The 27,358-nt window shown below is 42.0% G+C and overlaps 2 protein-coding genes across 5 annotated transcripts in view; one reads left to right on the top strand and one right to left on the bottom strand.

Annotated features, from left to right (window-relative positions):
• The window catches only part of ORC3 (origin recognition complex subunit 3), a 35,370-nt gene extending 29,646 nt beyond the window's left edge, over window positions 1-5,724 (top strand). For all 3 annotated transcript variants that reach the window (XM_058801166.1, XM_058801165.1, XM_058801167.1), the window contains exons 18-20: window positions 2,807-2,923; window positions 3,998-4,077; window positions 5,189-5,724. In XM_058801166.1, the coding sequence (XP_058657149.1) occupies window positions 2,807-2,923; window positions 3,998-4,077; window positions 5,189-5,294 (303 nt within the window). In that variant the 3' untranslated portion in view covers window positions 5,295-5,724. The remainder of the gene's footprint in view (window positions 1-2,806; window positions 2,924-3,997; window positions 4,078-5,188) is intronic.
• Window positions 5,725-9,959: 4,235 nt separating this feature from the next.
• Window positions 9,960-26,864, bottom strand: AKIRIN2 (akirin 2). Of its 2 annotated transcripts, none has more exons than XM_058802125.1 (5): window positions 26,219-26,864; window positions 15,533-15,676; window positions 14,693-14,842; window positions 10,957-11,028; window positions 9,960-10,643 (listed from the first exon to the last, which is right to left on the bottom strand). In XM_058802125.1, exons 1-5 carry the CDS (start codon window positions 26,421-26,423, stop codon window positions 10,633-10,635), a joined length of 582 nt encoding a protein of 193 aa, XP_058658108.1. In that variant the 5' UTR covers window positions 26,424-26,864; the 3' UTR covers window positions 9,960-10,632. The 2 variants fall into 2 exon arrangements, with proteins under 2 accessions (XP_058658108.1, XP_058658110.1); XM_058802127.1 differs by having other exon boundaries at window positions 14,693-14,827.
• Window positions 26,865-27,358: the final 494 nt, after the last annotated feature.

Raw genomic sequence — 27,358 nt, 5'->3', positions numbered from 1 at the left:
AAACTGGAGAAGAAGGCCAGGAAGGCCTTCCAGAAGGCCAGGACAGAGAAGTGCTTCAGTAGAGTACCAATGAATAATTAATTTGTGATGCACTGCTTACAGGAGTCCAGTTAGTTATTTAGCAAAGTGTGAACCAAGGGTCATATTTATCAGGTTGGGGGTAGAAGAGAACCCAAAAAAAGCCTGCATCAAACCCAGCATAATTCTAGTTTCACTGATCCCTTGAAAACTGAGCAAGCTGAAACTTGGGATACCAGCTCCCACATCAGGGAAAGGATTTGGTCCTTGGGATAACAGCATTGATTCCAGAGCAAGGTATGCTGTGTCCTCTCTCTACCTTGGGGCAGGGTCAGGCAGCAGCAATTCCTCATCAGCTGTGTTCTGGGTTGCTCCCACTCCTGTTCTGTTCTTTTGGGAGCAGCACCTTTGTGCTGTACAGGTGGATCCACAGCTGGCTGCTCGTTGTGGGGCAGCTTTCTGCTTGTCAGCCTGGGTGTTTCCTCTGGGGACCACATGTGTGCTGCAGCCTCAGAGCTGAGGTTTCCCTGCTGGCAGCTGCAGCTCCCTCCCAGCTCCCTCCACTGCTCTGCAGAGCCTCGGCCCAGGTACCACAGGGGAGGCTGGGATCTCTCAGGTGCTGCTGCAGACGAGTTCCAGGGGTGTGCAGTTGCTCTGGAAGTTGCATCCTCTCTTGGTTAACTGTCCTGACCTTAAAATTAAAAAAACAATGCAAAGAGTCCAGCATTGCCAGGTTGGCACATGGGTGAGCAATAGAAAACCACAGAGCTGGGTGCTGTAGGAGAGGGGAAAGGGAAGGGTGTAGTGTTTTGGGAAGTGGTGAGTCACTAGATCTAGATCAGCCAGAAGTGTAACCTCACGTGTGCCAGGTACTAACACAGGAGTATTGGAAATCCTGAGTTACAGAAGTGTACCATAATACCCCTGAGTTCCTGATGAACTAATGTCAGAACTAATTGTAACACTGTGAGGGGTTAGCCATATTTCTCTGAATTTTTCTGGAAACCCTCTTGCAATGAACTGACAGATACTAACCTAAGGTCTATAGCTTTTATGTTCCTTGTAGGGGAGAGTAAATAAACTTGAAAATTGCTAGGTGTTCTGTAAATTGTGAAATGTCTCATAAGTGACAGAGTCCAAACTGGAGCTGAGTCTCAAAAATTGCAGGAATTGACATCTATGGGTAAACTACAGATTCTTGGGCAAAATTTTTTTGCTTAGCCTTCTTTCCTGTCTTGAAAAGCATTTTTCTCTTGAAGGTATCTGTCATTGCTACAGCTTTATAACTTCCCTAAAGTTGCTTGTATATTTTACTAGCATATGAAAGTGTTTTAGAACGAACTTCTGTGACCTGAAAGGAATGATCAGTGGTTGTTTTCATGTTAAGACAGCTGACTTCTTAGAGTGCATGAAACTGAAATGAAATGCTGTAAATTTCTGGAGCTGTACTGAGACTTTTGCCTCTGGCTCGAGTGGCTTTTCACCTTCCCAAGTAAATGGTTCAGTGCTGATGACCTTGAATCCAGGAGGCTGGAAAGCTGCCCAGCAGAAAAGGGCCTGGGGGTGCTGGTCAGGAGTGGCTGAACAGGAGCCAGCTGTGCCCAGGTGTCAGGAAAGCCAATGGCACCTGGCCTGGAGCAGCAGGGCAGGGACTGTCCCCGTGTGCTCTGCAATGGTGAGGCTGCATCTTGAGTGCTGTGTCCAGCTGGGCCCCTCCCTTTAAAAAGGACATTGAGGTGCTGGAGCATGTCCAGAGAAGGACAACAACAACAACAACAAAGCTGGGGGTGTCCTCTGAGGAGCAGCTGAGAGAGATGGGATTGTTTAGCCTGGAGAAAAAGAAGCTCAGGAGGAACCTTATCACTCTCTACAGCTGTCTGAAAGGAGGCTGGAGCCAGGTGGGGATTGGCTTCTTCTCCCAGGGAATCTGCAACAGGACAAGAGAAAATGGCCTCATGTTGCACCAGAGGAGGTTTAGGTTGGATATTTGGAAAAATTTATTCCTGGAAAGAACCAGCATTAGAACAGGCTGCCCAGGGAAGTTGTGGACTCACCATCCCTGGAGAGATTTAAAAGACATGTGGATGTGGCAGTAAAGAGCACAGTTTAATGGTGGCCTTGGCAGTGCTGGGTTAATCATTGGACTCACATGATCTGCAAGGGCTTTTCCAACCTTAATGATTCCATGAATTTCCTGAAACATAGTTTACTTGGTGAGAAATTAGACTTTTGCCTTTACAGATGCTGAGTTTCAAGCTAGAGATAAATGATTGTTACATTTCAAAGATAAAACTCTGGGATGAGAGAAGCAATTCTTTTTAGTACATATGACAGATCTATAGTAAGCTTTCCTTTCAAGGGGGCTGGGGGAAAAATCATACTTTCCTATTTTCTACGTGGCAAATCATGACTGGTTTCTTCTCCTGACTCCATAAAATGGAGTATTTCTGTCTCATATGTAAATAGAACTAGCAAAAAAATGCATAAAAGAATAATCAGATAATCACTCATTACAGCAGATGCTGCTAAGTGTTACAGAAGGAACACCAGGAGTGAAGTAGCTGGGGGGGGGATTGTTGGTTTTTTTTAAATAGTATACTTATTTTCCTGGGGTTTTTTTGGTTTTTTTTTCTTTTGTACCATCAACTTGCCATTAAACACACAAACAGTAAACATTTGCATAAAATACCTACTATCTGAATTACCTGAAATAATGTTTTGTCTAGCCCTTGGAATTGCTCAAGATTAGACACTGATCAAAGTTACTGCCTTCAATTTTTTTCATCAGAACCAAGCTCTGAGATGTGATGGAGGAGGCATTTCTAACAAAGCCCCTGACATATGCATAGTGTATAAGCTTCATTTGGAATGTGGCAGATTGATCAATCTCGTGGATTGGTTAGAGGTATGTGATGCAAACAGTGCCTTTGCCTGCTGTCAGTATTTGATTTCCCTTTTTCCTGCATGGCTGCTTTCCTTCAGTGCCCCTTCTGACAGTTTATATCATTGCATAACTTGGTCCACAAGACCACAAGAACCCACAGTAACTCCAGTAAGTCTTTCTCTATTGTGAATCATTTATTTCCAGCTGTGTCAATCTCTGATGAAACTATTTTGCTTCTGTTTCTATTTTAAGCTCAGCACAGGTCAGATTTTGTGCTTAACAAAATTGCCTTTCCTTTTTTTTGTCTTTAAGTATTCTGTGACACTTTTGTGGAAACAGGCAGTGGGGGCTCTTGGAGAGAATGCTTGTGCCAGAAAAAAGCCTGGGTCCTTCTAGCTTGATAACCTGTCTCCTACTGTAGCCAAAAGCAGAGAAAATATAGCAGGAGAATATACATTAATATGATAAAGTCTCCCTGGCTAACAATCACATTTTAGCTCTAAGGTTTCCTAAACTTGAGTGATTCTTCTGTATTTTGTAAACCTACCTGGATGTCATTACCAGTATATTTTAGCAACCACAGCATCCTCTGCAAGAAACTCTGTAGCTTAACCACCTGCAGTTTAGAGGATACTCCTTTTGCTTCTTCCAGCTGTGCTTTGTTTGCTGCTGCCCTGGTTGTGTATTGTGTATTCCTACCCAGACTCTTGCTGTCCCTCAGTTTTATAGATTTCTTCACAGCCAACTTACCTCTATCGCTTCCCCAAAATATTTAAGCAGTCTTACCTTGAGAATATTCTGTAGTGTCTCTGAGAATGGGTCAGGAACCAGAACCATTTGAGATCTAAAATGCAGGCACAGGAGTTCAGAGAATGATGTCTTGCATTCTGTTTTCCTGCCATGGTAATGTGTAACCTTGCTTGCTCTTTGATTGCTGCTGAACTGACACACTTCTGGAGTTCTCCTTCCAAGATCTTATTCCCCCTGAATGATGGCCTTCAGCTCAGAGGTCACTGTTTTATATGCAGATCTATCTGTCTGGATATAAAACTGGAATAAACCTGGAATAAATCTGTGCTGCTTTTCCCTTTCTAGGCTTTCTCAACTGTGGTGATGGCAGCTGAGGAACCAAATGCAGATGCAGCTTCCTCAGACCAGGTCGATGATGTTATCCAGTATCCTTTCTCATTTTTCTCAAGCTTGACATGGAAAAGCTTACAGGATTTATGAACCAGGGGTTTTAAAATATAGTTTCATGTACATAATTTTTAGAAAAATTATTTTAAACAGCCTTAATGTATTGAAAATGTCTAAGAAATAGATAGTTTAAATAGCTGGGCTGGGAATGGTGATGTAAGAGAGAAGATTTGGTCTACAGGAGGGTTTGGGTCTGAAACAGAACCAAAAGTCCATAAAACAAGTTGAAACTGTTTGGGTAAATCATCAGAGAGTTGGTATAGCTGCTGGATAGGGGTAGAGCATTACTGGGGAACAGATGGGAGGAGGGCTCTGACCTAGAGAGCACATGGAGAAATAGAGCTCATTATGTTCCAGTACCTTGGAGTTGAGAACGTACTTTGCACAGGACGCCCATTCTGCTTGTTACTTTGTCCTGATCCTGAACTGAGGTCTAAAAAATATTTAATAGATGAGCATTAGAACCAAAACTCATGGCTACAGCAGTAGTGCTGCCACAGAGAAGAAATGAGTAGTTATGCAAAACTAGGCTTAACTTAAGGAATCATAATTATATGCTCTAATACTATACCTGGCTTTCCTGGCCCTTCCTTTTTTACAAGCTCTACTGTTAATTGTCACTCACAATAAATTTAATTCTCTAACTCGGGAATATAAACCTGTATGTCAGGGAGGCAGCAACAAAGGCAGTGAATAAAAAGGAGAAGGTGGTGCCATGAAACCTCAGAAAAAATATCTGTAATTATCTATCCATTTTTTTGTCAAGGGGCATAAAAGTATAAATTCTTCTGAGACACTACAAAATTGGTATGGTTGTAGGCTTTAAGCTTCTCTTAGCAGTGGGAAAAGGAACTCTTCCTTTGCTGTCATGTCATATGCATGTGGCAGAACTACTGATCAGATTGAAGATTTGTGTTTCTGTAGGCAGCTCATGCTCTGCCCTTATTTCCAACAATTTTATTGTGCAACACGTTGTGAAATCTGTGCTTACCATGACTTAGAAATCTTGCCCTCCTAGAAGAGAACAGTGTGTCTGTCACTGTCCCATCAGAAGTGTACTTGGCTTCTTTCCTTCACTGACATGCCCAGTGCTCGCTTTATTCGAGCGGTTTCAGAGCTGGAGCTCCTGGGCTTCATAAAGCCCAGCAAGCAGAAAACTGACCACGTGGCAAGGCTCACATGGGGAGGCTGTTAATGTGCCACCAAGGTGCTAATAAACCTTCCCAACAGAGCAAGGGCTCTGTTCCCACCACTCTACTTCTTCCTAACTTTGCATACTGAGTCAAAGTCAGCAGTGCCTGAGTGTTGTGAGATACATTCTGAGTGCCTGGGCAGGCTTGAATAGAGATGTTTTTTAATGCTCATCTTCCCTGTGTAATGTTCTGTTGTATTAATGCTCATGTTCCAATTACTGTATTGCTGTGCCAGTTTCAGTCTTCTTTGATGTGTGATATTTAACAGTCCACTGATAAAACTCAGGCTAGCAAGCCAAAAGGACAACACTGGCTGTGTCAGACAGTGATGAAGCAGTATTATTAACATCCTTATAAGCTGATAGGATTTGAGTCATTATTATAAAATGCCTCCTCGATCCTTGAACTCAATTTAAAAATAAATCAAACATGTATGCTAAAGAAGACAATGAACTTCCATGTTCAGCCTCTGCTGTGTGTTCTTCCAAACTAGTCCTAACTCCCTAAAAACTCATTGAGGAAGAGAATAATTGTGAAGATGCAAAGTTTTGCCCTTTGCCAAGAGCAGAAGTGAACTGTTTGAATTCCTTTTTCTAGTTGAAGTTGATGGGTCCTAGCTGACTCCTGCTGTTAGGAAAACTTGTGTCAGCAGACCGAGACCGTGGCACTTGTGCACTCGGGTGGAAGGCAGGAAAATCCCCACCTAAAGCCCATGTTGTAACCTCCCTCTTTACCATTGGTTTGTGCTGCATGCAGGCAAAGGAAACAGCTGTGTCAAAAGGTAGGCTGAGCGTGTACCAGCACTGCTCATCTGATGATCAGTCTTCAAAAAGCCACCTCACACCAACCTTTTCCCTTGACTCTATGTAAGGAGCAAATGTGTTTATGCCAAGTGTCTGTGCCCTGTTCTTCAGCCATGGGGAAAGCCTTAGGAACCAAAGGGGAAGAGTTGCATTGCCCTCCAGAGCAGTGCACCTGCCATGCTTTGATAAACCCTCTGTAATCACTTCCATAAACCAGATCTGTCCTGGGGAGAGGAAGTCCTGTTACAGAACCAGTAACTCAGCCAGCTGTTTGCCCAGGAACGTAAGAGATGTCAGGCTTGTTTTAAATACACAACTCCTGTCCTCTCTGAGTGTATTTTCCAGCTGCAGGAATTGCAGAATCACAGCAACACGTCCTCTGTGTGTAAGTGGGGGTCTGGTTCTAAATGCTGCCAGTCAGGTCAGAAGGGGGAGGAGGAGTAGGAGCTTATCAGACTCTACTGCCAGAACATACAACTTGGGAAACAATGACAAAAAACTCAAGAGCATGAACTTTTAGGATCGCAGTGGAGCACTTGCAAAAGTTTCAAGACACAGGTAAAATACTCCCATTCTTCCCTGGTGAGCAGGCTCAGGGACCTGTGCAGTAGCACACACAGCTTTCCAGCAGCAGAGGGGAAGGCTCTACACCCCCATGCTGAACCTCAACCCATTTATCTCACAAACACACTTGACAAATGAAAGGGAGCAGCACCAAATGTCTCTGTGATGTGCAAGAGGACAAGAAGCCAAGTGCTTTGCTGTGTGGCTGTCTCCTGCCACCCCCCTCCACTAACCTCACCCCAGGCAACTTTCACACCCCCAGAGGGTAAAACATTCAGAAATAAAGAGAAACCAGCCTCAACAGTGTGTGGCCTTTAATCCCCAAATGTGCAGGCAACATGACATTAAAACAGTAAAATTAATAGTTAATGGCTGTTTCTTCCCTTGAACTAGTAACAGATTTGTACGTTAAAGTCACATTTGCTGAGCTACATACGGGTTCTCAGATCAAATCTGTACTTGGCGCTTCATTTTCTTCAGCAAGGAGGGTAAGAAGGTTGAACAGTTAAAAACACAAACTAAACTGGTCATAAATTTAATTTAGTTCACCTTTCTTTCTTCAGAAGCTGAACTTTGCAATCAGTCCTACTTTCCTGGAAAGAGCTTAACATCTCTGAATCTGGAACCAACATCAGTAACAGCTGAGACACCCTCATATACCTTAGCTGAAACAAATTTCAACTGGAAAATTAAAAATTAGTTTCTATAACTGTCTGCATAGTAATTACATGTTTTGCAGACATTCCAAAAAATCTTCAGTCTGCAATGTTCACTTAAAGAAAACAGGACAAAAACACCCCAAAGTGCTAATGTCTGTAGTAGTTCTGAAAGTCTAGTGTAAAGCCTCATCTCTGAACTAACTGTATCATACTCTTAGGTAGCCACATCTTTCAACAGAACTACTGCCAAAAAATCAGACCTGAATGCAAGTTAACACTCATTAAAATAATTTTCCAACCCTTTTTCTCTACTGTTACAGATGCTGTTCTTTGACACTTCTTTACACTACTGCACTACTGGTTTCAAACACAAACTTTGTAATTTTTTTTTATCCTGAAGCCTACAACAGCAATAAACTATTAAGAACAGCCCAAGTGCCTGTAAAAGTCATTTCATCACTGAGAATGACTTCCAATACAAAAGTCACAAGCACTGGTTAACAAGAGCATAAACTTTTAATACTTTACCAGCCTCCATTTCTTCTCCCCACTGTGGAGTCAGAAAGCTTAAACCCTTCCCAATTCCCAACTCGGGAACAAAGAGAGTTTTCACAAAACAGTATTTTAAGCAGAATTTGTGACTGGTCATGCTGTTCAAGTGTGCACAGGCAAATCTCAAACATCAGCACACAAGATTGCTTGAATCTCCTTCCTTTGCAACTTTGGAAACTGCTGAATGATCTTATGGTTATACGGTCACACATCCAGACACAAAAATCAACACACAGGATGCACATGCTGCTTTTCAAGTACACAGTAACTGAGATCTGCTTGGAAAGAAATACATCACTACCTTAAAAACAGGTTAACCAAGATCTTTGGCTTCACTCTGTTAAGTTCCAATTAACTGTTCTCAGCTTGCTTGGCTTTTCGGTGAGACTGCAGTTACATACAAATAACAGAAATACTCTACCTGTGGCCACCACAAAGTGTAGAGCCAAGAACTGCGTGGTTACTGAACTGTACCCATTTCTCCTGGACTCGAGAGCCTTTGAAAAGGTTCTGCAAAGCAGGTTGGTGTTCAAGCACCAGCTGGCTCCTCACAGTACCCCAATTTCCCTAGTTTTTCCAACAGCCATCAAGCTGCCAGCCATTTTCCTACTGAAGAGTATGACTCTTGTTAGAACAAGTCTTTCATGTGTGATTCATCACACTAGATACTGGCACTGAGATTAGGAAAAGGAGCCAGCTTGAAGTCCAAGATGGAACAAGCAGCAGCTTAAAAAATGAAACATTACAAAGAATGCAACCTCATTTCCAAAACAGGCACAAATTAAGCATACCACAGCTGTGATACATCAGCACCCATGGTGCCATGCTTTTCATCTGCCACAAGACTGCTTATTAGGCATCAATTTGGAGCAGTACAGGAGTGGCTGGGTGCTAGCATGACATCACTTCTTATTTATAAATCTTAATATCCCAAAAAAAGGATAAGAACACAGAAAATACATGAGATTCATGAGGATGCCAGAATTTGCATGGTGGTCCATCTAGCAGCAGTGATTTTCCTAGCTTGGGCAGCTTAATAAAAGGAGGTCAAAAAGTGAGGAGCAGGAAGGAGAGGGACTGAGGACTTCAAGGCAGACAACAGAAATTACAGCCCTTGACAGTTTTATCTTCAGTGAAAAAAGACCTGAGAGGGGAGTCTAGCAGAGATTTCTCATTTCTGGGACTCAGAAAACAGAGATACTCCAAATATTTAGGCAAGACAGGTTTCAGGGAAGTGAGCAGAAAATACTTGATACTGTGGCAATGTTCCAATTCTGAACCTTCAATCTCACTCCTAAGTGGAAGAATTCACCAAAAAGTAGAGCTCATCACAAGGTTTCTCTGATACCATGAGCCAACTGTCAAGTTCATCTACCAGCTTCAACTCAAATTCCTCTGTTAATCTGAGATGGGACATAGATCTATCACAGAGCAGACTTCCCTTTAACCAGAAGCTGACAGTAAATTAGAGAAGACAGCAGCTGATAATTATTATTTTGGAACTGCTTTCTTGTCCCCAGAGCAGGTAACTGAAGGCCATTGGTAGCAATACTCCCACCCCACAACACACAGATCTGACTTGCCATGTAGGAAACGTGCAGTGATTCAGAGACCCAGCACTGCCCAGACAGCAGCACCAACACAGCAGTCTGTCAACAGCTGAATGCATCCAACAAGGCTCTCAACCCTTCACAGGCATTACACACCTTCAGCTCTTGCAATAGCTACACTGTTCCAGCTTGCAGTACAGGCACCTGCTCTATCTCATGAACACATTTCCTTTAATGTGTCACTGAAATCTGAAGGAAGGCAAGTGCAGCTGCTGTTTGAGTCAGCTGCAGCAAGTTACATCACCAGTTTTGTGTCCCTTCTGTACCAAACAAACTTCCTCAACACAAAACACTACAGCTGATGTAAGAAAGATTTCTCTGTCTCTGAAGAATGACCTGAGATTTTAATCCACCTCCTTCTCCTGATCTAAAACTGACTCACCCACTATTGCTAGTAAATAAAATTTTCATTTAAACACTCAGATTTAAGTTTATTCATACACAGTAAAAGTTCCACCTGCATATTAAAAACAAACAGATTAGAAGTAAATGTTTTATTCTTCCAACTAAATTCCAGTACTACAAGGGCAGTAAAACAATGATACACTGAAAAATTGCAGCAATAAACATTTGTTAAAGACTGATAGAATAAATAAAAACTACAAAAATGAGAAATCATATAAACCCATTCTTAACCCCCAAAAAAGTAATGGAATACAGAAATGCCCTCCTTCACTATTTCACAGGCAGTACTGTGGGCTATTTGCTCAAAATTGTCCTGGGATTACATTCTAACTTAACTGTGATTACAGCTCTGTTGTAGTGCACAGTTATGAAAACCACACTAACTTCAGTCAGAAGTGTCATTCTACATTTTTATTTACACAACCAGTGAAGGGCAACTTCTAGAACACCAGCTTTAATCCTTTACTTTTTCAAACTTATTAACATAAGAAGCCAAATTGTAATGATACAGCAAATGAGGCCACTGGTATTATTACAGGTAGCAAAGGTCCACATCCAGGTGGTACTGACATCAGGGAGCACTCCAAAACCAGTTGCTGCATAAGAGTGGTTGCCACTGACAAAAGCTTGAAATAACCTGTGTTCACAGGGGGGAAAAAATATGGCATTGCTGCAAGTCTTTACTGGGACAGCTTGCAACAATAAAACAGGGTGTATAGGGCAGCCCACATATGCAGAAAGTGTGATTCATGAAACATCTGGAAAGAGAAAAAAAAAAGAACAGTTAATGACAGCACTAACAAGTATCAGCTCTGTGCAAATCTTCTATGGTAGTATCAAAACTGGTTTCAAAACTAAACTCCAGCATGCTATGGGAAACCAGGTCTAGATGTTTTAAACACAAGCTGCATTTTCTCTCACACCTCCCTTTCAATCTCAATACTCCATATTCTCAGTTTTGAATATTTTACCTAGGGGCCTAGCAGCTTAACAGCAAACAATGGCCATTTAAATTATTGAACACTTGGTAATTCAATGCTGCTCCAGGGACCAGAAGAAAGAGATACTCACAACTGGCAGGCTGTTCTCCATATCGTCGCATGATCTGATCATGCGTGAACTTCACAAATGCGTCATATTGTTCTGCAAGGATGGAACATTGCAAGGATGAGGATTAAATTTAAATCCAGCAGAAAAATACTCAGGGCTAATTTTTATACACAGAAATCATACAAGCTGAACACACCCCCAAACTCGCAGTAGTTTTAAATAACTTCATACAGTTCATAACTGCCATTTCTTTTTTTATCCTCCAGAACAATTAAGCTAATGGCCCCTTAATTAAAAGACTCTCCCATACAAACTTCTGTAAATGAAAAAGATGGCAGTAAACTCAAAGAGAATTATGCTGCATGTAACAAAGATCTCAATATACCTCACACTTGCTAAGTATCACACACTGTATTTTGAAGAAACGAAGTGTGCCCATTTTACAGATCCATAATGGGGGCAGAGTAGAAAACAAGGCATAAAGGTCAGTACTAGGGTTGGAAACATAACTTGTCTGCTTCTACCACTACCAGATATAAGAAAATTAATTTAATGAAATGGAAACACAAAAGTACAGGAGAAAGGGATTTGCTACAGAGTTAGAAATTGTATTTGCTGACTGCCAGAAAATCAAAAGCAAACAAGAAACTAAAAGGATGAAATGCTAAGTGACTAACTTTTGAGTAATTCTAATCACAGAAGCAGCTGCTATGGGAGACATACAGTTGACTGTGGATTGCATGAAAACAGTAACTGTGTCATCTGAAATGAAATTTTTATATGAAACATACTTGGCTTTGAACTAAGCACTGTTTGAACTGTTATCTCCCAGAAAGGTTATTCTTTCTATACACACATCCATACAAACACATTTGTAATATTTTATTCAGTTTTAATACTGCACTCATCAGCAGGATATCACCTTTCAGAATTAGGAAATTAAACAAGGAGAGTAATATCTACCAGATGCCGCTCCTCTCCATTCCCCTTCCTCCCTTGTGGAAAAATACATGTGCAGCAATGTGGGGTGTTCTGAGAAAAGGGCAAGGTCAAAGAAGACAATCTTCAACCAAAAATGCAGTTAGATTTGTAGTGGTTCCTAGTCCCACAGGTTTGCCCCAATAAAGTCCCCATCCTCTTGCAGGGATGAGCTTCACCTTTGAAGTAAACAGGGTGTCAGTAATCAGCAAGCAGTGCAGCAGCAGCCGCAAGCACGGAGCAGCCCCAAAGGTGGGAGCACATTCATTCATCCCTGCCCAAGGGCCCTGCGGTCACGGTGGCCAGCTCAGCTCCCCCCTGCCCACAGGCAGGACCTGCTTCCCTGCACTTCTGACCAGCAGCTCTTAGCAGCCCTGTGACTTCAGCCAAACAACAAAACAACACAAAGAGCACACTGAAGGATCCAGTGCACTGAAACCCTTTCAAAAAGTAACACCAACTAGAATTTTTCCCAGAAGCATGCATTAAAGGCCAAAATCAACCTTGCAAATTAAGGTGGAAGTCAGCATACACAGCTGCTTTGTAACATCATCTTAGAACTAGGGCTTTGCAATTTTTTTTAAATCCAATTACTAAAAAAGCCCCGTTCTTGTGACAGTCAGATTGAGAAGTTAAGTAATCAAAAGGTAGGAGCAGCCTACAGTTAACTACTTGAGAATATAAGTGAACACTGCACAAATACTTACATCGCTGTATCATATACATCCTAACTATTTTAAATCAGGTGGCTAAATGACATGAACATAAATACAATTAAACTACTATAAAAGGCTGTTCTTCAGAAATTCTTTAAAACCTTTCAAGCTTGTGTTTTGCTAAGGCTCTTGCAAAACCAAGTTTGTGCTAACACAGCAGTTTCAGGTAACATAGGCAGGAAGAGAAATCAGAGCATTACAATGATCTGAGTTTTCCGTTTACCAAACATTTATTCTGCATAAAAAGCAACTCTGCTTGCAAGGAACATGGAAGAAGGAAAGAATAGGCAATATGTGGCTAACTACCTACATGACAACTCTGGTTCAGAAAATACTTAACTGAATGTTTGCATCTTGGGTAACTTGAAAGAAGCTATTCAACTGAGATTTATTATGGAATTTCCAGTTAACATTTCCTTTGACTTCACTTTTTAACAAGGAGTATCACCTTCCTGCATGAAGTTTAGAAAAGGATATAACCATTCTGTCAGCAGACAACCATAACTGGCCTTCCATGTAGGGAATGTCTAAATTCTTTTGCCAGTCTTTAAATTCTCATATAACGTTGAAAATGTATTACTGGCTTAATACATGTGATGCAGTAACATGATCTTCCTAATTGCTCTTTTGGTGAGCACCATGGAAAGAACAAGTAAACCTAAATCATCTCACTAAACCACAGCTCCCAGATAGAATTCATCCCCTCCCTTTCCCAAAAACAAACCCAACAATGCTCCTTTTGGGACCAAGAGACAGAGCACATGTAACAAACTTGACAGAAGGGCTTCCTGTTTGTAAAGAACTACAAGCTTGTACTCCAAAAGTGTCTGGAAGAAATGTGAATCTATCTGGTCTTCAAATGGTTATGAATCCTGCTAAATGAAATGAATTTAAGAAAATACAGGAAATTACTCAATTCCTAACATACACAAATTAGGAGAAAAAGTTCTATAGAGTCCTAATTCATCAGGCTGAAGCAGGTTAAAAAGAACAACACTGGAATGGAACACCAGGCTCCAAGCAGAAGTATGGCTTTAGTTGTAGTTTTAAGTAGACGCAGATTAAGAGGGACACAGAACAATTGCAATTTCTTACACAGATCAGCAGGTGCAGAACATGGACAGGATCTCGGGTGCAGAGACAATACTATCACAAGCAACCCACAAGCCTGGTGACTTTCTGCATGTGCATGCCTGTAAAAGGTTTTATTCCCACTTGAAGAGATCTGCCAACTTTAATTCTGATGTGTTTTCAGGTGGGAAGCACAACAGCTGTAGGTATTCAAAAGCACATCTGCAGAACAGTGTGCTCAGATTTTCATTATCATCACACTAGATATTAAATTAGACTCCACATCATACTGTGAAAGCACCTACCTCTGAATGCACAAGAATTTAGGTGCTCAAATGCTAGCAAGAGGCTTAGAAGTAAAGGATCTCAAAAACTGAAGAAAGGTCATATTTACAATGCTGACATTAGCATGATCTTGATGGAAAGATAAGCTGGCATCAGGTGCCAAGAATTTCAGCTGAATTCTAAAAGAATTCAACATGGAGCATCAGAAAAAAAGCTGAACTGACTCTCAAGCAGATACCAAACACTGCTAGCAGCAGTGTAATGCTAAGTACTGGGAAGAGAAAGGGAAATCTTAGGTACTGTCATCTTGCCAAATTCCAGAAAAAGGAAGTCAGTTCCCAAGCAGGAAAAAAACAAAACAAAACAAAACAGTCCTTCAAAAAGAGCTCTCTACAGGCAGTCTTTCTGAAGAAGGGAAAAAAAAAAAAAAGGGAAATTGTCAATTCAGACACAGTAGCAAGAGAAAGTTCTAACTGAAATAAAACTGTCTTCACTGAGTAGTAATAAATAAGAGTCATACTTTCAATCCAAAGCAGCACAGAAGGAAAAAACCTATCAAAGGGAGTAAACATTTTTTCTGTCATGTATGCAAGCCCATTCCTTCATCAGATTAGGTCAGAAAAAAGCATACACTCTATAACAAAAATAAGAGAAGTTTTAAGCTTTCAAAATCACTCTGACTTATATTATTCTGAACTGTAAGATACCTGCAAGTTTTGTGGTCAAAATTTCTTCATACTCTTCACGGATTTTCTCTTCACGTTCTTTCAGCAAACGTTCACAGATCATTCCAACTTGTCTGAGAGTAAACAGGGGCTGTTCTTTTTTCAATGGTGATGATGCTGCAGATGAAGTACCTAAGAGTAAATATTTAGGCATACCAATTTACAATTACAAGTAGATCAGAACCAGTTTTTTATAATCAGTTTTTTTCACACTTTTTACATTAAAGGAACTTTACAAAACATTTGAAGATTTTGATCCTCGTAATTACTACTGAAGCAGGACTGGATGCTCAAAAAGGAAAACATCTGCAATGCACAACACTCACAACCATCAAAACCCCAGGAACATCATGCAAACACTGTGAACACCATTTACATGGCAGCTGCCACACACAAATTTAAGCTTCTATTATAAATAAAAGTTATAGTGCAGTATATTGGTGCCAAGACAGCTGCTCTGCAAAGCCTATTACAGTATCAGTGACAGCAGGCAGGATGGTCTCCTGAAAACAACGCCAGGTTTTTCTCTGACCAATTTTTAAAATGCAAAGCTACCATCTTCCAGACCAACAGCACTACTGCCAACAAAAGCAGCAGTAACTAGTGGGAATGTGTCATAACACAACAGGTAATGGGGAGAACTATTTACTCAAATGGAATCTGACACAATAACAGAATACAGCAGAATTACACACAATTTATGGCCAAAAAACAACAGTAACTGGTGACAAGGTGCCATAAACCACCAAGTAACTAGAAAAGTTGTTTACACAAGCAGAGTCTAAGAAAACATAGGAAAATTACACAGAATTATCTGAGTACCTGGCAAAGCTGGTCCAGTGAGGAGAAATGCATGTGGCTGTGCATCAGTAGAACAACAAGGATCTGTCTGCTGGAAGCTATTTTCTAAATGTCTTCTCTTCTGCATGCGTTTGTACTCCTGTTTTATGTTGTACAGAATTTGTTCTAAAAAGAGGAATAAAAACAACAAAAAACCCTAAAATAATTATCTTTATATTTCACCATTTTGCTTGATTTCCACTCAAACATCAAATGCTGTAGATAAATAGCAGATGATAAAGGATAGGCAGACTGTTAAAACGTGACCTGCAAAAACAGTGTCTTACCTAAGACATAAAACCATTAAACTAATTAAAAGAAAGGTAACCCAGGCTATTTTCACCAGGAGAACACCAGCAAAACTGTTCTTATTTGAGGTCAAGTATTGGCACCAGACTACTGCTAACAAAAAAACCCAGCATCCTAAAATTCAGGAATGATACAATGTGCATGGACAAAAATTTGTCAATAAAACTTGTATTAATTATCTTTGCTTCATATACTTAATCTTTCATTTAATCTTTCATTCCCACACAGCATTTATCACTCACAGAATTAAGAGTAACAAGACACTCAAGAATAAAACAGCCATGTGACATGCCATTCCTCTCTGCAGGCTGTCCTACAGGCAGCACAGTGAAGAGGAAAACACAATTCAGACAACATGCATTAAGCATCTACTGCTTAAAATATGAGAGTTGGAAACTGACAGGAAAAATACAAAAGCCTTTCACAACATTTCTGACAGTCTCAAATTTATCCAAATAAAACACAGTGGATGGATCAACGGCCTCTTTCAAAGGAGTATGGCAATATGTAGTGCAGCTTTTAATTGCAATGAATGAAGTACAGCAAGTTTTTAAATTATCTCATCTCCGCTGTAGAATCATAAGGGAAAAACTAATCCTTGTAACACAACTACCAATCCTGTGTGCCTTCTCTCTGAAATTCCACATACCAAATGGCTCTCAGGTGCATCAGTGGCATAACTGCATATCATCTAGCAATGTAAAATACTTAAGAAAAAAAAAAGAATTTTCTATTTTTTATATTCTTCCTATAAAGAAATTTTGACAGATTCTCATCCTTTATGAGAACTCTTACTTTCAAATGCTCAAATGCTTCAAGAAAAAATTACCTGCACAACTGGCTTCCAATGACACTTTTAGACTTTTTAGCAAGGACAACTTTCCAAAACTCAGCTACATATAAATTCAAAGGATCACGTCAGAGTTACAAAGGACTCCACTCAGACCCTTCCTATTTCTGTCACATTTTGCGAATACAATAGCATGGAAACTTAAACCAAATTTCGTGTTTGTAATCCATGTGCTGCTGAGGTTCCATATCTGAACATTTCTAGTAAGGAGCCATGTGATGCAGGTACCTTCAGCTACCACCTTCTCAGTCAGTGACTGAAGCCTCTGCTACACCAAGTGGAAGCAAACACAATTCTCAGTTCAGTTGTTTAAATACTGTCATGGTTCAATTCCATGAGTCAGTCTAGAGACTTCCAATTTACAAAAAGAGAGAAAACTGTTTTGAGCCAACAGGAGTGTGTGTCAGCACAGGAGCTTCTTGGATAATGTCCATTGATTAAGGACTTGATACCTTTTCAATCCCAAGCCTGCAGCTGTAAAATTTTCAACTCTCCAATGGGAGGTCAGTAATATGGTTCAAAGAAGCAGCAAATGCAGAAGAGAGTAATGAAACAGTAATAAAAAAGCACAGCAGGTAAATTAAGAGAAGAAACCACAAGAAAGTGGTGCAGGGGGATGGAGGATTCATACTTTCTGTAGGACAAGATACAAACACTCCTGTGCAGTACCAAAGCAAATAAGTAATCTTAAACCAAGATGCAGCCAGGCTTCCAAAATCAAACAGAATCCCATGCAGAGCTGATCATGTGCATCCACCCACACACCACTCAGAGAGTGGCCTAACAATATTATACCCAATGGCATTATGGTGGCAGAACAACACTTCTCCTCAAAATCGAGTGCTCTTCTGGCTCCAGTGATACTGCATAATTCTGAATGGGAACCAAATCAGCTCCTATCATCATCTGTCCTAAAGCATGCTTACACCGTGAGAAACATGACTGCACATATCCACACTGCACTTGTATTAACTGAAGAACATGATACACCATGACCATGCTTCACTATGAATACTTGGTCCTGGCCTTCAGAATACTTTCTGAACTCCATGTGAACTACAAAAAAGTCAGCCAAAATTCAGGTGTAACATCTTGAATAAAACTATTTTCTACACTTCTCCTTTTCATATTTTTGCAGAAACATTTTCAAACCACATTAACCACCAAAATCATTAAGGACAAAAAAAGCAAACAGATTCTGGTCAACTGATGAAACTGCAAGAGTTAAATCAATAATCATATGCTATGTCTCCTTCAGTCCTAACAAAACCTAGAATTTAAACAAGGAATAATTTAGAGAAAATGTTAACATACCAGCCAGGATAGAAGGAGGAAAAGCAAGGGGGGAAACAGGGAGAGGAGGCAGAGAAATCAGGTGTGGACTTTGGGAAAATAACAACAACTAGGATAGAAAATCAAGATTTGTGCACCAAAGATACATTACTCTATTCTGAATTATACTGAATTGTGGACAAGACATCTCAATGATATTACAGCAATTTCATCTACTTCTAATTTGGCAACGCTTTTTAAATTGCCACCTTCAAATCTTGCTGTGAAAATCAAAAATCTCAAGAAACACTACTGACATATCCAGGAGATCCCCATCCTGACAAAATCACTATAACAGCTGGCATTCTATGACTTCAGCTGAAGGTATAGAACTAAGCCAAGTTTAAGAGAAAGGACTATTTAAACATGACACTGACTACAGTGCAAGGAGGAGAAAAAAAGCCTGAAATGTTAAGCACTGACTGAACACTTGCCAAGCATGCCCATAACCTGGTTTGGTGAATGGGATTCCTCCATTCAGACTAACTTAGAAGATTTAAGGCACAGCTGCTCAGCACAGAACTGGACTGCAAGGCATTCTCAGTACCTTGCTGAGAGCAGGCAAGGAGACTGACTCATCTCACACTTCCCATATCCACCTCTTATAAACGGGAGAACAACAGCCAAGAAATGCAAGTTTAACATAGCACCAAACTTTCACTGACATCTCACATGAATGATGAGACCAGGAATGCTTCAAATTAAGCAGGCACATTTTTATATCAGCAAACACTAAGTAGACATTCTTATTAACCTACAGTAGCATAAAATCTTAGACTTAAAACTATTTCACTGTGAAGTGAAATGTAAGCCTGCAAATACTTATGAGGCATATTTAATGAAAATCTGAATGCCAAATGAAAATAATCTAATATAGTAAGAAAAACTGCTTAAATGCACCAAGTTGCTTCTTCCATTTACTGTTCTGTTTTGTAATTCCACACAAATATATTAACAACATTTTTATAGCATCTCAGCACTTGCAGGAAGCCATGAAATATTAAGGTAGTGCAAACCAGACAACTTCTGAACACCACCTATACAGCAGACATCCAACTGTAAAGAATTTTAAACAAAGAATTTAAAGAATTTTAACTGATCCAGTTAAACAAAGCTTAGAATCAGTAGATCCAACCTACTTTTGCTTCCAGAAAACCTTCCTGCTTTTTCAAGTTCAGTTTTTCAACTTCTCCAGCTTCCAATTAGTTCTGACTGTTCTCTCTGCAGTGCACAACTGACTTAAAATGTGCACTGAACTGGTGTCAAATAGCACAGTTTTTTTATGTGCCTCAGTGTGGAGGCCCAAATTGTCCTTTAAAAAATAACATGCATTTTAGTTAGCAAATTATTTTATTCATAAAAAATTAGAACCTGAAAGTACACTCATTAAAGAAAATCTATCATCTGCTCTAAGACTATAAATTTTAAGTGAGAACTTGCATCACGTATATCACAACTTATTAGATATTTTTAACAAAAGCTTTCATCCATCTTGAACATACACTGAAGTTCAAATCAGATATTGTACATTCAAATACATCCTACATTTGTACAATGATATTGTACAAATCATTTCAGACAATGATTTGATCTGAGATTACAAAAGGAATATATTTAATATGATGAAACACACATCATTGTGGCCTACCCTCAGTTTCTTCATAATCTCAGTGTGACCTTGTGCTCAGTGTTTTTTACTAGTTAGAGATGCCTCTGAAAGCACAGAGCTATTGAACAGGAAACATCAGGCACAGGTGCTCTGAGTGAAAACCAGACTTGCGAATATGCTGTAGCAGCAAGAAAAAGCCACACTGCTAACACACAGAAATGAATTAGTACTTCTTAAATAGCATTTCAAATTCAACATCCCTATCAATCTCTACCAGTTACACAATAATCTGTTTTATGCCCCCCTGCTCTTTCAGGTTCAAGGCTAAGATCAAGAACGGCAAATTAAAACTGCTATTGTCTCACCATGACCACCGAAGGCATCAGGGATTCAGTCAAATATACCCAAATATCATGAAATACATGGATACTCTTTTTTTTTTTTTTTTGCTGTTTACTGAGAGCATAAAGTTGAGTACCCAGGTACTTTAAATTCTGCAAACATCTTTCAGAACTTGAGATGCCATTTGCAGAACAAAGATTTCCAAATGAAGAGAGGATGAAATATGAACAGGGTAAATCAGACTTCAAGTTTGACATCTGAAATATAATTGTCACACTAATGGATTGCAAAGCCAAATATTCATTTCCAAGGAGTGATGTAGTCTTCCTACTTTCTTTAATTCCTGATAAGTCAAGTTAATATTTTTCAAAATTCTGCCATCTAATTACTTCACCCTGACCTGTAATTACCTAGAAATTATGTACAAAGAAAATGGCAGTTCAACTTAGAAAGTTTAAAAGGCAAACAATTATTTTCTTCATTTTAATAACTGCTTATCAAATATGAAGGTGCTGCTTGTTTCACCTGAAGGACTTTCTTCTTTGGGCTTGATTTTAAGCTATCAATTTCACATCACAGTTCCTGACTTCTCTCATTTAACGAAAGGAAAATTCAGCAAAACACACAGGAAGGTGACTCAATGTGCTGCAATCAGAGTAGCAGTCTTCCAGGCCTGAAATGGAACCTTTAGCTCAGGTTTCATTTGGCAATGTCATCATTCAACATATGCATTCAAACTTGAACCATGCCTGAGATTTCTTCTTAGTAATCAATCAAAGCTATCCTGATGTCAGTGGCATACATCTTTAGGGATTTCAGCTTCTGTTAAAGCAAAACTGCTCCACCATCCTAGTTCAAATTAACATATAACATTTCCATTAGGCCTTCAACCTTATGCAACACCTAGTTGATGTAGCCTACATTCCTACTTTTGGTCACACCACCACACTACTGACATACAATGTTAATTTTAAGATGCCAGATTCCCCTAACAGCAGCACTGCAGCAGAGCAATGGATAAAGGTACTTCTCGGGGTTTTTTTCTACTTAACCAGGGAACCCTGGCAGAGACAGAAATTAAAACAACCCAAATATTCTTCTTACTCTCTTGCTTTAGCCTCAGATGTCAACCACTCCAGCCATGTTTCTCAATCAGGCACGTTAAGAGGTCAGTAACAGGATTTATACTATTGGAAAGCATGCTCCCCACCAGAGAGAAAACACTGATAACGTGATAACAGGTGCATGGACACCTCACAGCCACCGACCACAGCCACAGAAGGGACAGAAGCAGCTTGCCACAGACTGGGGCACAGAGCAGGCCACCTCAGGAGATCCAGTTACTTCAGGTTTCAGGCTGACAAAAATTCTGGTTCTCTCACAAGCTGGATGCTCACATATGCATTAGCTCATTCTGCAAATGTATTATTTCAGGAAGTCCCAGTTCTACTGATCAAGGGATTGAGGAATGAAAAATAAATCAAGCAATGCAAAATGTATTAGACACAGCAATTACATCTTTCCCTTCACATAAAAAATTGTCACACTGCATTTATCAGACTTGCCATTGAAACGAAAAAAAGGGCTTCAACATTTTATGACATCTACAACCAAGGCTCTTAAACATTTATAGTCACCACAGGCATCTATACAGAAATTTCTCATATAAATTAAATTATGAAGTCCAGATGCAGCCATTACATGACTTTAAGGGGTGGGAATGCTTTGGTTTTTAAAATCCTAATGATTTCTGCAATACTGGAGCGCAATGAGAAACTTGGCATTTCACCGAGACAATTTAGCAATAAATACACATGTGGATAAGTTAACAAAACAGAAATTAAGCAGAAAGAGATGCAGCACTACTAATATGTCACATTCCAAAGCCACTGGATCTGTTCATTCAAAAGCCAAACCTATGCCTGGCCATTGCCTGACCAAGTTTCAGACAGAAGTAGTTCAGTTTGCTCAAGAGGCAACTCAAAGGTCGTAGGAGGACAGCCCACAGGAAGACGAACAGTTCCTCCTATCCAAAAAGGTCAAAGACATTTTCTAGCATTAACTTTGAAAAACTGTGTCAATTACATCAATCGCTTTTCAGACTTTTCCGTGAAAGAAAAAGGACATTCTAAAGGCAAATTTATCTACCTTCTATTTGTAAAGAGTCCCTCACAGGAGGCTGTTCTCAACAGCTCCACCCACTCTGGGTTTCAGTCTGCAACATTAGTTAGTTGCTGGGGAAGTGTTGAAGCAGATGAATATTTCAGATGGAGGAAAAATTGCATGTGCTCAAGTCGGTGGACTTTCAAATGATTTCATCCTTTTTGACTGCACAGAAGTCTTTTAAGTTCACCTCTGGTTTTGGATGAAGTGTGGAAAAAAAACTTGCTATGTCAGTCTGTCTTCAGTGTTTCTATGTACCAGGAATTAGGAGATTTAAATCCCCAAGACCAACATTATTTCTCCCTTGTCCCCCCCAATTTCTTTCAACTGTATTTCCCACTGTAGCTTCAATCTCAGAAATGTGCAGACATGCAGGTTTTCAACAACTAACCTGCCTATGAATTTAAAAAATTTAAGTGTAGTTTTTTCTTTTTTTCTCCCCTCTCCCAAACAATCTTTCATCCAGGTAAAACTGCAAACAATGGTTCCAAAAACCCAACAGAGAACAGAGAAATAATACTGCCAATGTTTTCTCCTTTCACCCTTAAATTCATTTAACAGCTTTGAAACAGAAAAGCATCCTCTGGACTTCAGAGGAAACCCAACAAGTGCATCCATAACACATAGGCAGCATCCAGACCCAGGTGCAGTTATTCTGATTACACAAAACAGTCTCATTGATAGCTAGAACTTACATGAAACTGAAACTCATCTGTGGAATTCAAGCAGTAGAAAAATATTTAAGAGCAGCCACTCTTTCAAAACTAAACCAGTTTTACACCAGGCAGGTATGTTCTGCACTGCTTATAATGAACACAGTTTTTAAAACATAATTCTATATGCAAATAATGCTACTCAAAAATTAGCAAACATACCCATGAGTATGGCTCAAGCCAGTAAGCACAATTCCACAGAAAGTACAGATTGTAAAGCCACAATTACAGTTTGGCTGCCAAATTCACCGAGAAACTGGAAGTGACCTAACAGCTGTTCAAATAACCACAAAATATTAAAACACTCTTGTGAGAGATAAATTTCATCTTGAATAAGCCTATCCTCTCTCCAACAGACATTGGTTATTTGTCTATGACCACTCTACACAGACAGCTGCTTTCTCATCTGACTACCACACTGTATTCTCAGTTCCTCACACACCCCTCAATCCATCTGTAACATTCTACTTCCAGATAATTCATTTTTGAAAAGAGGAACGATGTGGTAAGAACTCCTGGTGCTGATATGGTCTCCACTGTGTGAAGTTAAAACATTATCAGGTCAGAGTATCAGAAGAAAAATGTTTAAGCATGAACTTAAGTCTAAGCATCAGGTCCTTTATATCCGGAGCTCTGACTTCATATGAACGTTCATTTTCATTACACAAAATTCAGACAGACACTTTTTAAGTGCTGGAAATCTAAGGATTACAGTAACAGGCTGAGAAAAGCCCAAGTCTAGTCAACTGAATTCTGGCTGTTGTTAATAAATTTCCCAACACAAAAACTAACACGGAATGGTGACTTGGTAACACTTTTTAAATCGGACTGGAATTCTTTTCACACATACAGCAAGATTTATCTGACCCGAATGCAGACATCTGCATCAGAAATGGTCACGTGAACTCATTTCAGAGTTAATGGAAAGCAATATATATTTCTGCAGCACACTAGGCCTCAACCTAAGTCAGAGCTCTAGAATAAACCATCTGACTTTTCCAAGTGACTACCAGGAAAAATGCTAACTATTAGTTCACAGGTACATTTACAAAATTAGATGAATCACAGACATCCTTTCAACAGGCCTCTAAAATTATGAGCTCTATTTTGCTTAGTGAGGGTTGAAATGAAATATATACAATGTGATAACACCACCAAATTTAACTGAAATTTAAAGCTAAGCAAGCTGATTAACAGATGCATTTATACCAGCACGGTATAAAGATCTTTTTTTTTTCTGTAACGGAAACCACAGAGGGAGCTTTTAAGCAAAACCCATGTAAACGTGCACAACTTATAAATGCTTCCCGCTCTGCTTAGGAGTATTCAAGTGCTGGAGGAGACATTTTGATTTACTGTCATTCACTCTTCATTATATTAAACACATTTTTTATACATAAAATAACCCTTGTCTGTACACCAATCACCTTTTCACACGGATTACCACCTGCACCTCTGATTTTCTCAGGAGACAAAGAGGCCTGTATTTGTCCAATTTCAGTAACATTTCAGTTTTTAAGCCCTTCAGAATGGTTAGAGTGGAAGCTTAGGTATTACCTCAAAAACTGCTCTAGGTTGTCTCTTCTGAAAATTTTATTGATTCGCCTCCTTTCAGCAATACATATTTACTGGCCAGACAATATTTATATCAAATATTCATAACCTAAGCTCTCCAAACCCCAAAGAAATCAAAAGAAAACACTGCAAAGAAGCAATACTTATCTTCTAAAATAATTAAATTAGGTCTGATTTTAAATATCTATTTCAAAGTACATGCAATGCCTCGCTGTACCAGGGAGTGCCATCCATCACAACTCTCATCCCAGACCGCTGACTCATTCAAGATCCTTTCCTAGAGGTTCAAAAAAATATCACGCACTGATGCCAAGTTTTACTCTGTATGCCCTCTATATTTCCTCATAGCAATTTTTTATTATATGAGTAAAAGCGCTAAAAACAAATGTATTGTAGGGTACCGTTTTACGAACTAAGAATATTGAAACAAGGCACTGTCCTACGTGTAGATGGCAATTGGAACATTAAAACTTAGTGCTTGGTAACCTAGAGCTAACTCGTGTTATAAAAGGGAGTACCCAACACAACAGGGGAAGGAATTCTACTGCAACAACTGCAGAGGGTTTTTTTTCCCCTGCACACAAAGGACACGGGCACATCCGTACCTCGGCGCTACGGCCGAGCTGCACCGTCCCTGAGAGCAGTGCTGGGAGCTGCCCACTGGACTAAGCACGGCACGGGCCAACCAATCCTCGGTGCCCAACCAAGATTCGCTCCTTTCTTCTCTCCCTACTCGCTGCTAAAAAGAACTCGGTTGATTTTTAATTGACAACTATTACACAAGCAGACCTCGAGCTTCTAGGGCCGCCGGTTGACTCATCTCTCGCACCTTTAAAAATGTAAAAGGGTTTCGGTCTTGCCCTGTGTCTCCCAGACGAGACCGCCCGAACCCATTTTATCTGCCCTAAAGGCAATTCTCACCCTTGCACACAACCGCTTTTAACGCTCGGGTTTCCTAGGGAACTTTTAAGGATACCACAGAATGGGTTACCCGGGACGATAGCCCGTATTAAGGAGCTGGGAAGTGGGATTACCCCTTTGTTTTATTCGCTTTTGCCTTTTCCCCCTGGCGTTTTGCGGGTGATGGATGACAGGCCGGCCTCCCCGCCCTGCCCCCCTCGCCCTCCCCCGATGTCTGAGCAGCGGGAGGAGGTGCCGCCGCCTCGACCCACCGATAATGTCTGCGAGGAAGGGACCGACGGGGCCCCGCCGACTCCCGACCCCAGCCCCACCTCGGTCGCACCCCTGTCCCCGCCGCCCCCAGCATTTCCGGAGCCCGACTCACCCCTGCGGCTCTCCTTGCCACATCCAGGCTCCCGTGGTACAAGGAGGAAAAAAAAAAAAAAAAAAGCCGGCCTCCTCCTTTCCTAGGATCTAGCTTTCCCCCAACAGCACCCCCATCCCCCACGCCGCTGGGGTGCCTTTCTCCAGGCTCATCTCACCCCCCCGCCTTCACCGACCCCTTTCCTATGGCCACCCGCCCGCATCGGCTCAACCCGCCCCCCCCTTCTTCCTCCCCGTCCCTCCTCCTCCTCCTCCCCCTCCTCTCCTGCTGCAAACGGCCATTTCTATTGTGTCTCTCGTGCCAAGCCGAGCAGGGATCGCCCCGGCCGCTGCCAGCCGCACAGCCCGGCAGAAAATGGCTGGAGGGGGACGCCAGACCCACCCAACCCCCCCTTCTTCCTCCTCCCCGCTTCCCGGCCGCCTTCCCGGCCCCCTCCCCGCCGAACTGCCCCGGGGGGGCTGCCGGGCGCAAGGAGTGCCGCGTCCCTCACCTGTGGTGAGCCGGGACGACACCTCTCCGAAGGGCGAGGGCTCCATGCGCAGGTATTTCTGCGGAGAGGAGGCAGCGGCGGCGAAGGAGGAGGAGGCGGCTGAGGCCGGGGCTGATAATGGCGCACATCGCCTTCGCTTCGGGGACGCCGGGCTCAGCAGCGGGTCGAAATCCAGAGTCCTTTTCAAAGTGGCGCCGCAAGCCATGGCGCGGAGCGGCCAAGGGGGCTCGGAGCGAGGGGCAGCGGTGGAGACAGCAGCAGCCGGCCCTGCCCAGAGGCGTCTTCCCCGCTGTCTGGAGTGGGCTGGGGGGGAGGGAAGGGAAAGGAGGGGGCGGCTGCGTCAGGGCCGCCTCCGCCGCCTCCCCGCCGGCCTCTCTCTAGGGAGCGGCCCCGGCAGCGGCAGCAGCAACCCCGGTTCAGTCCAGCTGGATCTCCGCTCTCCTCGCCCGCTCCACCCTGCCCGGCCGGGACAAATTCCGCCCGCGGCCGGTGGCGGGACACGAGCAGTGCCGAGGGACGCGGTGCCGGTCCCAGGTGCGCGGTGCGGGGCGGCCGATGCGGGGCGATGGCGATGGAAGGGCCCGGGCGGCGGCGATGGCGGCGGCGATGGCGCTCCCGGCCGTAACCCCCGCACCAGCAATATGGCGTCAACAACAACGCCGCCGGTTCAAACGCCGGCCCCCCCCCGCCGCAGAGGCTCACGGGACTCGTGGTTTCCCCGCCCTGCCCCACGCCACTCAAAGGCAGGATGGCCACTGGGGAGCTGGGACTACAGCTCCCGGCGTGCACTGCGCCGGCAGGGTAGGCTTCCGGGGTCTGGTTTAAATCCCCCTTGGGAGGGTGCGGGCTGGGGTGTGGATGGGGGTGCGGCGGGACCCCGGGAAGGGCCGGCCGGTCCCCTTGGGACGCGGGGACACAAAAGGGGTGATGGCTCTGTCCTGCCTCTCGTTAGCGCAGGTGGCGGGCGGCTCGGCCGGCGGATGTACGTCCGCGTGGCGCTTGTCTGCATGTGAAATCGGGGGCAAAGTGCGCTTAGTGGCCTCCATGGTGAGGGCAGAGCAGGGAGCGTGCGGGAGTCCGAGGTGGCACCTAAGGACACGCACGGAAAGGCCTCACGATGTCGAGATCTGTGTCACGGTG

This window comes from Ammospiza caudacuta, chromosome 3 (assembly GCF_027887145.1).
Source record: "Ammospiza caudacuta isolate bAmmCau1 chromosome 3, bAmmCau1.pri, whole genome shotgun sequence".
Lineage (NCBI taxonomy): Eukaryota > Metazoa > Chordata > Aves > Passeriformes > Passerellidae > Ammospiza > Ammospiza caudacuta.
This window is presented reverse-complemented; position numbering and strand designations above follow the sequence as displayed.

What these genes read in the sequence shown, in the direction of transcription:
- AKIRIN2 (XM_058802125.1), bottom strand. Translation starts at nt 26,423, where the DNA reads ATGGCTTGCGGCGCCACTTTGAAAAGGACTCTGGATTTCGACCCGCTG. An exon ending in GTCGTCCCGGCTCACCACAG is followed by an intron (nt 15,677 to 26,218) that starts GTGAGGGACGCG and finishes TCCTCTTTTTAG; the next exon opens with AACAAATTCTGTACAACATA. An exon ending in CACTGGACCAGCTTTGCCAG is followed by an intron (nt 14,843 to 15,532) that starts GTACTCAGATAA and finishes ATTTACTCTTAG; the next exon opens with GTACTTCATCTGCAGCATCA.